Source organism: Rhinoderma darwinii, chromosome 10, assembly GCF_050947455.1.
Source record: "Rhinoderma darwinii isolate aRhiDar2 chromosome 10, aRhiDar2.hap1, whole genome shotgun sequence".
Lineage (NCBI taxonomy): Eukaryota > Metazoa > Chordata > Amphibia > Anura > Rhinodermatidae > Rhinoderma > Rhinoderma darwinii.
Window position 1 is genome coordinate 92395013 of NC_134696.1, and position 17241 is coordinate 92412253.

The 17241-nt window shown below is 42.1% G+C and overlaps 1 protein-coding gene across 1 annotated transcript in view; it reads right to left on the reverse strand.

Annotated features, from left to right (window-relative positions):
• Window positions 1–3615: 3615 nt before the first annotated feature.
• Window positions 3616–17241, reverse strand: part of LOC142661567 (cell adhesion molecule CEACAM5-like) — a 30482-nt gene continuing 16856 nt past the window's right edge. The window contains exons 9-13 of the mRNA XM_075838992.1: window positions 10704–10728; window positions 8444–8469; window positions 7563–7610; window positions 6272–6315; window positions 3616–5528 (exon numbers count right to left, since the gene is read on the reverse strand). Of these exons, the coding sequence (XP_075695107.1) occupies window positions 5406–5528; window positions 6272–6315; window positions 7563–7610; window positions 8444–8469; window positions 10704–10728 (266 nt within the window). The 3' untranslated portion in view covers window positions 3616–5405. The remainder of the gene's footprint in view (window positions 5529–6271; window positions 6316–7562; window positions 7611–8443; window positions 8470–10703; window positions 10729–17241) is intronic.

Here is a 17241-nt window from a genome sequence, read left to right on the forward strand (position 1 = left end):
TGGGTGGGGGAGGGGGGATTGCAAAAAAAAAAAAAAAAGGGCTTATATATAGGATTTAATTGGTCATTGAGAAGTTTATTTATTAAGGGGGTGTACTGATTTAAGCGTGGGTGATTAGAGTTTTGAAGTACAAAAAATTACATGCATTAGATACAAAATTTAGTTGGCGAACAAAAACCAACATGGCGCCTAAACATTTTGACCGACTTTATTGTGTATCTTCTAGCTGAATGTTCAATGGAAGATATTTTTTTCTATGCTTCTTTCCAAGCTCAACCATTATAATAAAATCCTACATGTGCGACAGTGCGACTATTGTGTAACATCAATTTTTGTAAATTTTTTTCGGAAATTGGGCAAACAGCAAAGATTTGGGACATTTGGGCAGTAGGCTTGTCCTTTGGCATTTTATAAAGAACTATTTGTAGACATTTAGTGCCTTTTGGCTAAAATCTGTACAGTTGATTTTAAATAGTCTATACGGGACCCAAACCTTCAGTCTAAGGCCTTATTCACACGAGCGTTGATTGAGTCCGTGTGACGGCCGTTGAAACAACGGCCGTCACATGGACTCATGTTTTTCAATGGGGCCGTTCACACGGACGTTGTTTCAATGGATCGTGTGAAGGGTCTGTTGAAAATTAGAACTTGTCTTATTTTTTCAGTTTTCACGGATCCCTCCATAGGCTCAAGTCTATGGGAATCCGTTAAAACGGGACCCTCACGGGGCACCTTGTACGTTTTTCATGTCTGAATTTCCCTACGCTTGTGTGAATCTAGCCTAAGGCTAAGTTCACACTAGCGTTAGTATACATTTACCTCTCTTCCGTCAGAGGAAGAGAATTGAAAGAAACGGAAAGCAACGGTTCCGTTAGAATTACCATTGGTTTCAGTTGCTTTCCGTTTGTCTCCGTTCTCTAGGTTTCCGTTTTTTTTTTTCACGGAAACAAAAGTTCTGCTAACGGCACTTTTGCTTGCGTAAAAAAAAAAAAAAACCTAGCGAACGGAGACAAACGGAAAGCAACTGAGACAAAAGAATTACCATTGAAATCAATGGTAATTCTAACGGAACCGTTGCTTTCCGTTTAATCTTTCGATCCTCTCTTCCTCTAATGGAACAGAGGTAAATGTATACTAACGCCAGTGTGAATGGAGCTTAAGCAATAACCAAAGAGCGCTGCTCTGGGTTTTCACATTTCCAACTCATTTTTCGGTTGTTTTACACAGTGGAATGCATTTTCACATACACTAAATATTAAAGTTCTCTTTAAGACATGTTACATGTGAATGTCCGTGAGCTAAAGGTCCTTCTACCTGGGCCAATGATTGGGCAAACGAGAGTTCATATAAATGCTTGTTCCCGATCATTGCCCTGTGCAACAATCAGCCGATGAACGATCAAACGCTCATTCATTGGCTGATCGCAGCATTTATGCAGCAATAAATATTATCGTTGTCGGCAGCACATCTCCCGGTGTAGACAGAGAGATGTGCTGCCAACAGGATGGAAATGTATTGGGACGAGCGATTGGAGTAACGAACGCTCATCCCCATAAATAACCAATCATTGCTTCTTGTGAAAGGAGCAAACGAGCGCCAATCAATGAGCTTACTCGTTGATCGGCGCTTGTTTTCACGGCCCTTATTGGCCCGGGGTTGTCCGGGCTTGGACAACTGATGACCTATACACAGGCACCTGGACTCCGCAGCGATCAGCTGATCCAGGTACCGGATGTCCATGCCGGAAGTAGGTGGCTCCGGTCCAGAATAGCGGCCGAGATGCAGCACTGCAGCTCTGCCCCTATTCAAGTGAAAAAGAGGCATGTGCTTCCGGCTCTGAACACCGCATTACATCCAGCGCCCGGAAGCAGTTGATCGGTGCAGGTTCCAGGTGTCGGACCCCCCACCGATCATATAATGATGACCTATCCTGTGGATGGGTCATCAGTTGTCCGTACCCGGACAATCCCTTGAAGAACAAATTCCCTAACCCCAGGAGTGTTTCTTAGACGAGGACTCCAGGGACAACTGTTTACTTATAGGTTTTTATGGTAATTTAATAGATTTTTTTCCACTAACAGCGGATCTGACTTTGTCGAAATGTAACTTTTATTGAGCACCAATGTCTCTGTTGTTAGTACAAGTGTCACTTTATGACTCATTTAAATGGTATATACTGTACAATAAAAGTAAACGTCATAGACTTCCTGTTTTATTTATTCTCAGTCCTTGTGCGCATGCCTGGCCGGCTCTCCATTCATTTCTATGGAGCTTCCGGACCCACAAACCGGACACAGAACCTGGAAGTCCCATGCTTCTCATCAAGCACTTTGGGGGACTTTCGGTCCCCTGTTCTCCTTATCTCTGGGGGTCCAAGCGGTCGGACCCCCAGCGATCACACATGTATTCCCTGTCCTGTGGATAGGGGATACATTTGTTTTGTGGGACAACTCCTCTAATGGCTACTATAAATCCTTTGGTGACCATAAGTTACTATGTAGCTGTTATTATTTGTTGGCTACTATGTGACTGTCTGCAACTACGATGGTCAATTTGTGTTATGTATCGGGCTGCGAGATATCTGTCAACCACCGTTCTAGCAGCCCCATACATAATATAAATCGACCATCATAGTTGCAGACAGTCACATTCTGTAGTAGCTAACAAATAAAAACAGCTACGTAGTAACTTATGGTCACTAATAGGATATATAGTAGCCATGAAATGGGTTTTCCCATAATTATTATTTATCACCTATACACAGACAAAATGGCATTTAAGGGTTAACATGACTTTAAGAACTGATTCAGATGAGTGATGGATGGCGCTGCCAGTTATTATAAGTGGATTAAAGGTTAGAGACTAGATGGCACTTGATTAAGAGCAGAGCTGCAGTACGGCAGCTTGGCCGCTATTCGGTGGGCGGAGCCAACTGCTTCCGGCATGTACGTCCGGTGCTCGGAGGCAGCCGGAGAGTCTTAACAGTGCGTGATTCGGGCGTCAGACCCCAACAGGTCATGTAATGATGACCTATCCGGTGGATAGGTCATCAGTTGTCCAGTGGTGGACATCCCCTTTAACCCATTGTACGTTACAGAAAGCAGGAAAACCAGTGTCCTGGATAATTGGGGTGCTAATCTGCTCAGGGGCAGTCAAAAAGGGCAAGTAGGTGAAAGCGAGAGCCTTAGAAGATCAATCCAAGATGAAACGGGGGAGCTGCATGTGGATGTTATAAACCAATTGGAACAGGGAGAAGCAGGACAAGAGGGAAAAGAGGGATTAGCTAAATCCCAGCAGCATGCTCAGTAACCTTCATTGAACTTTATACTTAAAGGGGTTGTCCATGATTAGAAAAACATGGCTGCTCTCATTCAAAAACAGCGCCACACCTGTCCATAGTTTGTGTCTGGTATTGCAGCTCAGTCCCAATGGCTTCAATGAAACTGAGCTGCAATACCAGATATAACTTATGGACAGGTGTGGCGCTCTTTTTGGAAGAACCATAAGATTATTCTAATCCTGGACAACCGCTTTAAAGCTGTACAGCTTTGCAATAAAAATGAAAAATAAAAGGATAAAAGGCGTTATACAGGATTAGAAAAACATGGCTGCTTTCTTCAAGGAATATTGAGACAAGTGTCCATGGGTTGTGTCTGGTATTGCAGCTCAGTTCCCTTGAAGTGAATGGGGCTGAGCTGCAATACCAAACACAACATATGGACAGGTGTGTCGCTGTTTTTGAATGAGAGCAGCCATGTTTTTCTAATCACGGACAATCCCTTTAAGTATATAATTCAATGAAAATTCCTGAGCATGACGCTGGGATTTAGCTAATCCCTTGCAGCTTGGTGTTACTGAGGTAAATGAAGCTGAGCTGCAATACCACACACAACCTGTAATCAGGTGTGGTGCTGTTTTTGGAAGAAAGCAGCCATGTTTTTCCAACCCTGGACAACCCCTTTAAGACAGAGGTTGATATTCTCTGCAGATATTTAAAGAACGACTCAGGGAAGTGGAGGATCGAGTAACTACAGTACAAGAGGAGCTTCAAAAGATTTAATAGGTATGAACGAGTTATCTGAAAATGACAAATCCGTAACCCTGAAATTGACCGATCCTAAAAGTAGGTCACCCCAAATCATTATTGAGATTTGCGAATGGTTGTGAAAAAAATGACACTAGATCATTTGTCAAGGACTCGCTCCTGGAGAAACTTGGCTTGGAATTATTTTCCAAGATGTTTCGCCTGAAGAAGGAACAACCGATCCACTTTTTATGAAGCTAAACGTTGCGGCATGGTATGATGATAGATCACCTCTAATAACTTCCAACGTGCGTTGCACAATTTGTGCCCAATGGATAGGGGGATAGGGGGAACGCTCTTTAGCCTGAGTTTTGACGGGAGGGGAAGATTTAGGATTTTGGCAACATATCTGTACATTTTTTTTATTTATTCTTTTACAACCCCCTTTCATGTGCTTATTTGAGCATTTCCAGTAAATGGAGACCCCCTGCTCTACAAGCTAAAGACGAGCACCCGTCCAGCAGAGCTCTCGACACTAAAGGACCAGAACTTAAAGGGGTTGTCCACTACTAAACAACTGATGACCTATCAACCGGATAAGTCATCAGTATATCATCGTTGCGGGTCCGACACCCGGACCCCGAACCGTTAAGCCGCTCCGGCTGCCTCCGGGCACCAGATGTTATTGTCCATTTTGCTATGTACGGAGCCGGAAGCAGTTGGCTCCGTACATAGCATAGTGACCGTCCCGCTATTCAGTGGCCAGAGCCAACTGCTTCCCGGCATGTGCGTCCAGTGCTCGGAGGCAGTCGGAGCGTCTTAACAGTGCATGATCCAGGTGTCGGACCCCCACAGATCATGTACTGATGACCTATCCGTTGGATAGGTCATCAGTTGTCCAGTAGTAGACAACCCCTTAAACCAATTGTACGTTATGGACAAGCAAAATCATTGTGAGTCTTCCTCTAAAACCTCAAATTGAAAGCGCTGCCAGCAGCGGGAACCCTTAATTTCAGAGCAGAGGACGACCCTGCATTCGATAAAACTATGGGTCGGTAAATTGTTACAGGAAAAAACATTTCTTGAGCCATTATATTATATCGACGTACTTTTCAACCTGAATTCGACTCCAAGTATGCTGGGAGTTGTAGTTTCACAATAGGTAAAGAACCACTATGATAGAGTTACTAGTAAGAAATGAACATGCCGAATTCATCTGGGTACTGAAATAGTTGAACAGTGAAATACATACTGGATTAATCCCAGTGGGAATTGGTGGTATTCCTCCGGTGTGCCTCCACATCAGACCAGCTTACAGACTTGCATTACTTTTTTGCCATACAGTGATTGTCTTTATCAATTCTCTGGTCTCCATTGTTAGTTATGTTTTGGTTGAGTTCTTCACATCGCTATATACTGTTTCCTCCGGGGGTGGTGGTGTAAGTGTTGTATTCTTTGTAGATGGTTTGTTGGGGAATTTGATTTGTGCATAATTCACGTCATCCTAAAACAATGTAAAACAAAAAAAATATGTAAGGAACGAAGCAGATAAAACTATTAGGACATTCTGATTTAATAGAGGGGGGGGGGGTTCTGGATTCTTAAATACTACCCAGAGTGGAGAAATACTAAAACGAGTGTCTCTTGCTCCGGAGGACCCGACACATCCCTGCATTATAAAGATAACCCATTCAGTGAGGACAGTGTAATGCTTCATCTTCCCTGTGGTGGCGCTGTAGTAAAATTGAACACTTGCTGCAGTGTTCTCTCACAGATTACACCTGATCTCTTAGGTTCCAAGCAGTGGGACACCATGTGATTAGTTTTCATTTAAGACCCTTCTAAGAAAAAGTTCTAAGAGGACTACCCCTTTAGGGACATGATATTAATGAGCTTCATACTATATAGTCCTGGTTAGGAGCATACGCAGAGGAAATGGGACCCTATAATTTATGCTGTTGTATGCTATCCCCCCTCCCGCCTTACATTGCTATGACAGCCCAGTATATTTTTACTACCCAAGGCCTTAAAGAAAAGGAAGTAGACATGATCCTAACGCCCCTTCATTTAAAGGCAGGTGGAAAGGTGGAAAAAGGGCAGTATGTTTCTTTAAATTGGGAGATTTATCAAGACTGGGGCAATGAGAGATTGGTTGTTAAGTGAAAACCCCTTCACTTTTCCTTTGCATCAATTTTGATAAATCACCATGACTGTCTTTAAGGAATTTGCACCGTTTAGTGAATTTACCTTATGATCTTGAAGGTTGTTTGATATTCCGGTTAATGCCATACCTAGAAAAACCAAATTGTAATTGCTTATTGCTGGGTTAGCAAGAAAGACAATATCAATATAAGTATAAAAGACATCAATAATAAAAATAATATCAATAATTATATCAATAATAATATTAATATCAATAATAATGATAATAATAATGTTACAAAATATAATACTAATAATAATAATATCAATAGTAATAATAATAATAATAATAACAACAACAACATCAATAATAATACTATACATAATAATAATGATAATAATAATAGTATAAATAATAATAATAATAATAAAAATAATAATAATATCATCAATAGTAATACTAATATCAATAATAATAATATAAATAATAATAAAAGAAATAATAATAATAGTAATAATAAAACGAATAATACTAATATCAATAATAATAATAATAGTAAGAATAATAATAATAATAATAAAAATAATATAAAGTAATAATATTATAAAAAATTAAATAATAAAACATATATAATAATAATAATAATAATAATAATAATAATAATATATTTTGTTCCGTTGGCCTGATAGTAGCTTAACCTTTTCCACAGTAAAGTAAATCATGCTCTTATCCAGACAAAGATCAGCAATACTGCATGAAATAAGCTTGTACAGCAGAAGAAGAGCGAAGTCCAGGAGTAGACAGGGAAGCACCTTTATATTATTGCCAATTATTTATGTCTATGCATCAGGAAGAAGTTATTCATACATGTTTATCTATGTCATACTAAGTGTTCCTCATCATACAGACAGAATTATTCTGAACTTAGTTGGCTAAATATCTTTAAAGTGTACTTCAACCGCCCGAGAGACAAGTCTTCATTGATGGGGCTCTAGCTGAAGCCTCTTCATTTTGCTGATAGGGGTGGGTCCCGGGGATTGGACCCCCACCGTTCGTTTCTGGTGGCCCATTAGCTGAGTTTAGCTAAGGGGAGGGGCTTACTTAACCTGGTCTCCTACTGTAGACTGAGCAGTGGGGAGGGCTCCTACTGCAGCCAGTTGCCTTACAGCCAGAGACAGGTTTAAAAAGAATAATAGGACATGGCTGATCTCCTGGGGAACATAAAATAATTCTTTAGGATCAAAGAAGAGGAGGATTCAAATGAAGGAATGGCTGAGGCTTTGATTGATTTATTTGTTTATATTCTAAATTTAGTGTTTCTTTAAGTTTTATTGATAGATGGATGGATGGATGGATGGATGGATAGATAGATGCCAGTCCTATCATTGCCCTTACCTCCATTGGTGTTGTTGTCCTTTTTGATTTCTGCATATTCTATAGTCCCTGTAGAATAAAAGTCTTTGATGAGACCAAACAATCTAGAAACACACAGAACCAGATTACCAAATGAATGCATGCTGGCCAAGCCCCAGATTCTTCAATCAGAAATTGTGGTGCTGCTGTTTACTACGTATTCTAGTGAAGTCTATAGAGATACAGTCATAGTGATATACAACAATGAGACTTTTTTAGTTCAGTGACATGAATAGGTACCGCAGATACCTCAGACAGCACGTGACACCAATAGATCTCCAGAGGACTGTAGAGACCCAGCAGTGGCACTTGATACTGACACGCACCATCAGCAGTATTGCAGTTTAGATATCAGGAGACTAAAAAAGGCTATATGGCAAAAATATCAACTTGTTCAACCTGGAAACCACCAACAAGTAGGCTAGATGGTATTAACATATGTTATTATGGCTGTTTATGTTGGTATTACCTCCTCAGTAAATATGCAAAACACGTCAGCGGCATCAGATAAAAGGAAGAGATTTTTAGACAAATCTGTCAATAACTCAATTGGACCCCTAACCCTAACACCACAGGGCACCATTAGGTAATCTGAGTACTGTCTATACTACAAAGTAATATTTAGATTCCTAATTTGAAAAAAGGATCCATCAACATCAGCTTGTTGATGGTTTCCATTTAGAAGAATACATTTTATTCTCACAGAAAATGGCAACCTTTAAGTGTGATGTTTTTTCTCATAGTTACATAGTGGACTATTTTACATCTCACTATGGCAAAGATACGAAAAGGAACTGAATGGCCGTGTTATACAAAGGACTAGCACCCCAAGAGAACATGTATGAAGCAACGATGTACATTACCTATCTGGTCATCCGCCTCATTTAGTCTAGAGAGAAAATAAATGTCAGTTAGTGGAGGAGCACGGCGAGATATAATATAGATTTACATGTGTATCTGTTAGATTTGACATGCATGGATTATAATGAGAATTCCTGTCGAGTATATATGTATACACAGTCGGCCTTATAATGGTAGCAGTGGTGTGTTTATATTAGTTTTCATGCGTGGATTACATGCAGAACATAGAGCCTACTCTGCCATATCAGATACACCCAAATACACTATACAGAACAGTATACATAGGGGTACAGATGTAGCCATCTTCATCTTGACTTGATAACTTGCTGCAGCGTGATATCACACAACAAACGCCATTGAAAAAGTCAAGTTACAGTTTCTTGCCGCTGTGAATTCAATGTGTTAAAAGTCAAGATAAAGATGGCTACATCTGTATATCCTGAAGATGAGGGCAAACGATAATCATTCCCGTTAACTTGTATATTATACATAGGTGTAAATTAGTGGATGTCTATTTGCAGAGCAAGTGCAGTACTACATGCCTACTGATGCAGCAGAGCTGGATTTGTTATTTAACTCTTTCTGGTTGCATCTTTTAAGTATTGTCATAAGGGCTCCGCCATTACCATTAAGCCTGTATGGCAGCACACGGATCTGACTCCATGGTGTCCCTGTATGGCACTGTACAAGGCCTTATTCATATTGTGTTATTCTTCTTCCGTCGGCGGTATACATTGGGAGGAGTCCTGAGGTATACCTCCGACAGAACGTATTGATGTATCTTACTGTATAGTCATACAGTGGTATTCATCGTCCGAACTCACCAGGCAGAGTCTAACTTGAACTGCTGTGCCCGAGGAAGCCCCTGACACCACAGAGTCTCCAGCTAGAGCATCGACAATATTCTGGCTGGGGACTCCTCCTCTGGAGGAGCCCCTAACGTCACTGTCTATATGGACAGTGATGTCAGGGGCTTCTCTAGTCCCAGAGTTTCCGGCCACAGCGCTACCGATGCTCTGGCCGGGGACTCCCTAGTTGAAAGCCCCTGACATCACTGTCCATATATAGACAGTGATGTCAAAGGCTTCCCCAGGGCTGGATTCCGACTCTGGGAACACTCCCCGAAGTATACGTTTAACGTATACCTCTGACCGATGCAATACAGTGGCATCCGCCACCCATAGGCACGAATGTTTTAAAATGTATACCGCATGGTACCGTTTTGTTTTGGCGGGATCCCTCAGGTTGGAATAGCATAGTATATTATGGTATTCTACCCTCCAAAAAAAAAAAAGTATACTGAGGTACATATATCAGCCAGACGGGGACTAAAAGGACACTCTTTTGGCCTCAGTCGGACTAATAGAGCCCTATGAACACGTTTAGCGTGTACGTCGGTACACGCTAAACGAAGGGCTAAAACGTAATGTATCCTCTTCTGGAAGCATTGTATCTCTGTAACACGGCATATGATGGAGCATGGCACTATTTATTTACCGTCAGATTCAGTAAAAATCTAAAAGAGAAAATCTCTGCCTTCCGTTGGATAAAATCAAAGGTAAGATATGACCCCTGACTACTATGGGTGTTGTATTACAGCTCTGTACAACTCGGAGCTTGTATGGAAATGTAATAAGGCAGTGTGAAGAAGCCCTAATGCTCAAAGTGAGATAATGTAGTGACTCGCTTGCCTGCAGCTCTAAGGATATCATGATGGGTTGTGTCAAATTACAAACCGGCTCTGCTACATCTGTGAGATATTGTTAGAATATTGGGTACAAGTGTACAAAACTGAACAATAAGAGGATCAGGTTGGGTCATATAGTTAACAGCTGCGCTCAGACACATGATTTATTCATGCCCTATACAATAGTATGGGTGCTGAAATCAGAGAAGCCCAACACTAGATATGCAGTCCTGCACTGTGCCTGTTAATAATAAAGGAGCTCTGCTATGTTTCTATTGCTACCATTTTACTTCCGCATACATTTGCCCAAGTACAAATGTCGCACAGCTCTGGTGACAAACTCAGCTCTGCTACATGTGTACTGTTAATTTCCAATAAACGGTCAAATCAAATAAGCGATCTGTCATGAATTTCATTCTTATGTGTTGGAAAAAAGGAAAGCGTTTTTTTTTTTTAAATTAGTAATGATAGAAACAATGCAAGGATTATTGAGATTATTATCATCTATGTCACAAACAGACTCCACAGTTTCTTCTCGGTATAGAAACTTGTCCATTTGTACATATAGCTCTTACCTTCCATTCTTACTGGCCCGTTTTTCTGCAGGATACAGAAAGCAAAAGATATAGAAATAAGGAATTTGCAGAATAATAGACAAGAAACAACCCATATGGAATACAATGATTACCATCGTGCTTGTTTCATATGCCGGCCCCGGCACTGGATAAAGCAGAACCACCAGAGATAAAGCAGGCATGAAAATGCTAATTGTCCTTTCTAAAGGGGGTTTTACACCGGGCGATTATTGGGCAGATGAGAGTTCATAGAACGCTCTTTGCCGATAATTGCTCGGTGAAAAAAGTAAAAAATTATCGTTGTCGGCAGCACATCTACCGGTGTAAACATGGAGACGCGCTGCCGACATGATAATAATATATGGGGACCAGCGATCGGAGTAACGAGCGCTCGTCACCATCCATAGCTCCGTGTGACAGGAGCAAACGACACATCATTGATCATCGCCCGCTGCCTCGTCCAAATCTCGGCCGGTGTAAATGCCCTTAAAGAGGCTCTGTCACCACATTATAAGTGCCCTGTCTCCTATATAAGGAGATCGGCGCTATAATGTAGGTGACAGTAGTGCTTTTTATTTAAAAAAAAACAATCTATTTTCACCACTTTATTAGCGATTTTAGCTTTATGCTAATGAGTTGCTCAATGGACAGCTGGGTGTGTTTTACTATTGACCAAGTGGGCGTTGTACAGAGGAGTGTATGACGCTGACCAATCAGTGACCAATCAGCCTCATACACTTCTCTCCATTCATTTAGTCAGCGCATAGGGATCCTTTTAGATCACTATGTGCTGTCTTAGGCCTCATTTACACGAACGTAATATACGCGCGTGCGACGCGCGTGCTTTGCACGCATGTCGTACGCACCTATATTAGTCAATGGGGCAGTTTAGACGATGCGTGAATTGCGCTCAGCGCGTGTGCGCAGAAAAAAACTCACGACATCTTCTATAATCGTGCGTTTTTCGCGCACTCACGCACCCATTGAAGTCAATGGGTGCGTGAAAACCACGCATGCCGCACGGAAGCACTTCCGTGCGAACTGCGTGATTCGCGCAAGACCTGTCAAACTCCTGAATGTAAACAGAAAAGCACCACGTGCTTTTCTGTTTACAAACATCCAAACGGAGTGTCAAATTCGAGATGAGCGCACCGAACTTCACCGGGTTCGGCCAAACTCGTTTTGACCGAAACCGGTAAAAAATGTTCGGGTACGCGACGTCAGGAGACAGTCACTGTCCACGGTGCTGAAAGCGTTAAACTGGTTCAGCACCATGGACAGTGACTTCCGCTCCGAAAATCCATGAACCTGTAAAAAAAAAAAGACGTTCTGACTTACCGATAACTCCGGTCCGACCTCCCGGGATGACAGTTTAGTCCAAGTGACAGCTGCAGCCAATCACAGGCCAAGCACAGGCTTCAGCCAATCACAGGCTGCAGCGGTCTCATGGACTGCGGCGTCATCCTGGGAGGTGGGGCCGGATGACAAGAGTGGGACGCGTCACCAAGGCAACGGCCGGGAGCCCGGACTGGGGGAAGCAGGAAGTTCTTGGTAAGTATGAAAGTCTTTTTTTATTCACAGGTTGCTGTAGATTGTGTTCGGCATTCACTGTCGAGGGTGCTGAAAGAGTTACTGCCGATCAGTTAGCTCTTTCAGCACCTTGGACAGTGACGGGCGTCGACTAGCCTCATCTCTATGATGGCGGCTGCGCGAAAATCACGCAGCCGCGCATCATACACGGATGACACACGGAGCTGCCAAGTGCCTTTTGCGCGCGCAAAACGCAGCGTTTTTTGCGCGCGCAAAACGCACACGCTCGTGTAAATGAGGCCTTATACTGACACATTAACGATACTGAAGTGTTTAGACAGTGAATAGACCTCCCACGGGATGTCTATTTAAAATCCCGACACTTCGTTAATGTTTCTGCGGTAGATACAGCAAAGCAAGCATAATCTCACGAGATTACGTTGTAAATGACAGGGTACAGCGAGATTACGCTTGCTCTGCTGTATCTGCCACAGAAACATTAACGAAGTGCTGGGATTGTGAATAGACTCCCGTGGAATGTCTATTCGCTGTCTAAACACTTCAGTATCGTTAATGTGTTAGTATAAGACAGCACATAAGGATCTAACAGGATCCCTATGCGCAGACTAAATGAATGGAGAGAAGTGTATGACGCTGATTGGTCACTGATTGGTCAGCGTCATACACTCCTCTGTACAACGCCCTCTTGGTCAATAGTAAAACACGCCCAGCTGTCCATTGAGCAACTAATTAGCATAAAGCTAAAATCGCTAATAAAGTGGTGAAAATAGATCATTTTTTTTAAATAAAAAGCATTACTGTCACCTACATTATAGCGCCGAACACATTATGTAGGAGACAGGGCACTTATAATGTGGTGACAGAGCCTCTTTAAGGCTGGTCGTACACGGCCTGACAAGGGCTGTGTAAACAAGTGGCAATCAATGAGACAGCTCGTTAATCGGCGCTCGTTTGCTCCTTTCACAAGGAGCCAGTGTGGGGACGTGCGCTCGTTATTCCGATCGCTCATCCCCATACATTCCTATCAAGTCGGCAGAACGTCTCCTTGTTTACAACGCTGCCAACAACGATAATAGTTTCAGTATTAAAAACGGTATGATCAGCCGTTGTACGAGCGTTTGCTCATTCATCGGATGATCGTTGCCCTGTCTGCACAGAGCAATTATCGGGAACGAATGTTCTGTTAACGCTCGTATGCCCGATAATTAGCCGGTGTAAAAGGACTATCAGGGAATGTTCACACTTTTGCTGCAGATTTTTTGCCAGGGATTTTCAGATGGATATTCTGCAGCATATTACAGTAGCAGCAAATTCAATGAAATTTCAAGAAATCTCATCCACACACTGTGTACAAAATCCACTGACGAAACTTTAACATTTTAAATCCGCAATGAATTTATGTTGCTGGTGCGCTGCGAATATTAGAAAAAGATCTGCAACAAATAGCAATTGTTGCAGAATTTGCTGCGAATTAGCAGAAAATTCGACAAAATTCGACAAAAAAAAAAGAATGCTCACGGCGCTGCCATGACAATGGGTGGCAGATGTTCTTGTACCTTCTGTGATGACGTTTCATCACATGTGACCGCTGCAGACAGTCATAGACTGCGGTGATCACATGTGAAGAAACGTCATCGTAGGAGGAAGCCTAGGCACACACCGGCCAGAAGAGGAAGGAGCGCCATCAGAGGTGAGTATCGTCTTTTTTTTCTGCCGGCTGTTTTATGCAGTGGTCTATCTGGCCGACATCCGCACACCATTTGGTGCGAATATTTATCCGGATTTCCCTGTGTGTTCTGGGTCGGATATGCTGCAGACTTTTCCACAGCGTATCTGACACTTGTGAACATATCATTGTAAATAGCCGTCTATTATCTATTAACTATAATATACCATATCACTTTGCGAGTCATGAGGACAAAAATAAGGATGAGGGGAACCAATAGGATATTCCAACCTTACTGACCCTATAGCAATAGCTTACATGCAAATTTAGTATTTAGCTAGTTATACAACGGGCAGCATAACTGTAAAGTACAGATGAGGCTAAGAATTACAGGGTGTGTACACTTTTGCAACCATATGTTATTGCTTCAATGCATCTAAAATAGAAAATTAGGCTAATTGGCAAATAGTCTTGATTAAAAAATCTCAAAGGCCCCATGCACAGGAACGAGTTTCTGCGGCCGCAATTCACCTGCAAATCTGCGGGTGAATTGCGTTCCCATTCATTTCCATGGTCCGTGCATTGCAGGAGCCTGGACCGCAAAAAGATAGGACATGTCTTATTACGGCCGTGTTTTGCGGTCCAGGCTCATAGAAATTAATGCACGCGGCCATGTGCACGCCCCGCGAATTCCGGGCAGCCCGCAGGTGACACCCTGCGGCCATCCGAGCCGAAAATCACGGCCGTGCACACCATTACGGTCGTGTGCATGAGGCCTTACCATTTTTTGTCTATAGCTCCTATGCAGACCTCTGTGTGTCTCCATGGTTACAGATACAGATTTAAAAGGACTGGATGAATAAGGGACAGATTGAAGAGACTATGACACAGGAGTTTTTTGTAGTCTCTAGCATACCTCCCAACCGTCCGGGATTCAGCTGGACAGTCCCAGATTTCAGGCGATGTCCTGCTGTCCCGGGCAGCCGGTGGTATGTCCCGAAATCTTGGTGTCAACTGTATCTGCATCCTCAAGATGCAGATACAGTTGAACCCAATGCTGAAGCAGGGAACCGTCAGCTCCCTGCTTCAGCATTAGTAAGGAGGACTTACCGTCCACAGCACTACTTTAAGCACTGACTGAGCACAGGGAAACCCTTGACGTCACTGTCCATACATGTATATACAGTGAAGGAAATAAGTATTTGATCCCTTGCTGATTTTGTAAGTTTGCCCACTGTCAAAGACATGAACAGTCTAGAATTTTTAGGCTAGGTTACTTTTACCAGTGAGAGATAGATTATATAAAAAAAAAAAAAGAAAATCACATAGTCAAAATTATATATATTTATTTGCATTGTGCACAGAGAAATAAGTATTTGATCCCCTACCAACCATTAAGAGTTCAGCCTCCTCCAGACCAGTTACACGCTCCAAATCAACTTGGTGCCTGCATTAAAGACAGCTCTTACATGGTCACCTGTATAAAAGACTCTTGTCCACAGACTCAATTATTCAGTCTGACTCTAACCTCTACAACATGGGCAAGACCAAAGAGCTTTCTAAGGATGTCAGGGACAAGATCATAGACCTGCACAAGGCTGGAATGGGCTACAAAACCATAAGTAAGACGCTGGGTGAGAAGGAGACAACTGTTGGTGCAATAGTAAGAAAATGGAAGACATACAATATGACTGTCAATCGACATCGATCTGGGGCTCCATGCAAAATCTCAGCTCGTGGGGTATCCTTGATCCTGAGGAAGGTGAGAGCTCAGCCGAAAACTACACGGTGGAAACTTGTTAATGATCTCAAGGCAGCTGGGACCACAGTCACCAAGAAAACCATTGGTAATACATTACGCCGTAATGGATTCAAATCCTGCAGTGCCCGCAAGGTCCCCCTGCTCAAGAAGGCACATGTACAGGCCCGTCTGAAGTTTGCAAATGAACATCTGGATGATTCTGAGAGTGATTGGGAGAAGGTGCTGTGGTCAGATGAGACTAAAATTGAGCTCTTTGGCATTAACAAAACTCGCCGTGTTTGGAGGAAGAGAAATGCTGCCTATGACCCAAAGAACACCGTCCCCACTGTCAAGCATGGAGGTGGAAACATTATGTTTTGGGGGTGTTTTTCTGCTAAGGGCACAGGACTACTTCACCGCATCAATGGGAGAATGGATGGAGCCATGTACCATCAAATCCTGAGTGACAACCTCCTTCCCTCCACCAGGACATTAAAAATGGCTCGTGGCTGGGTCTTCCAGCACGACAATGACCCGAAACATACAGCCAAGGCAACAAAGGAGTGGCTCAAAAAGAAGCACATTAAGGTCATGGAGTGGCCTAGCCAGTCTCCAGACCTTAATCCCATCTAAAACTTATGGAGGGAGCTGAAGATCCGAGTTGCCAAGCGACAGCCTCGAAATCTTAATGATTTACAGATGATCTGCAAAGAGGAGTGGGCCAAAATTCCATCTAACATGTGTGCAAACCTCATCATCAACTACAAAAAACATCTGACTGCTGTGCTTGCCAACAAGGGTTTTGCCACCAAGTATTAAGTCTTGTTTGCCAAAGGGATCAAATACTTATTTCTCTGTGCACAATGCAAATAAATATATATAATTTTGACTATGTGATTTTCTGTTTTTTTTTATATAATCTATCTCTCACTAGTAAAATTAACCTAGCCTAAAAATTCTAGACTGTTCATGTCTTTGACAGTGGGCAAACTTACAAAATCAGCAAGGGATCAAATACTTATTTCCTTCACTGTATATATATTTCCAACAAAGCGCTCAAGCGTAATATGGACAGAGTCTAATCAAGACTATTTGCAATGTTTTTTCTTTCATTTTAGATGAAAGTAAATAGAATTGTTTGCAAAGGAGAATACATTGGCTTAGGGTTCAGTTGATTATTGGAGTCAACCCAATGAATCAGAACAAACAAAGCTAGCGTAGAAACAGATAAAAAAACATTCGGAACATTTGCAGTAAACTACAGAACCAGTACATGATTTGTTATATCACTGCCTAAATATAAAAGGTGTATGGATTATTTCCAGTGAAGGAGAATAAGGAGAGGATAAAATGTGAAGATGTAATACCCGAACTGTAAAAAATTGTAAAACAATCCCAAGCACAGTTTATAGCCAATGAAAATACAAAAACACAATAAACTTTAAAGAACAGAGCAACAGTAACTTAAAGGGATTTTTCTACAAGAGACATTCATGAAATATCTATAGGATATTCTATACGTGTTTGCAGCATCAGACCGGGCTTCCTTGGGCCCACCAGAGGAGACGATTCTGAGGTCC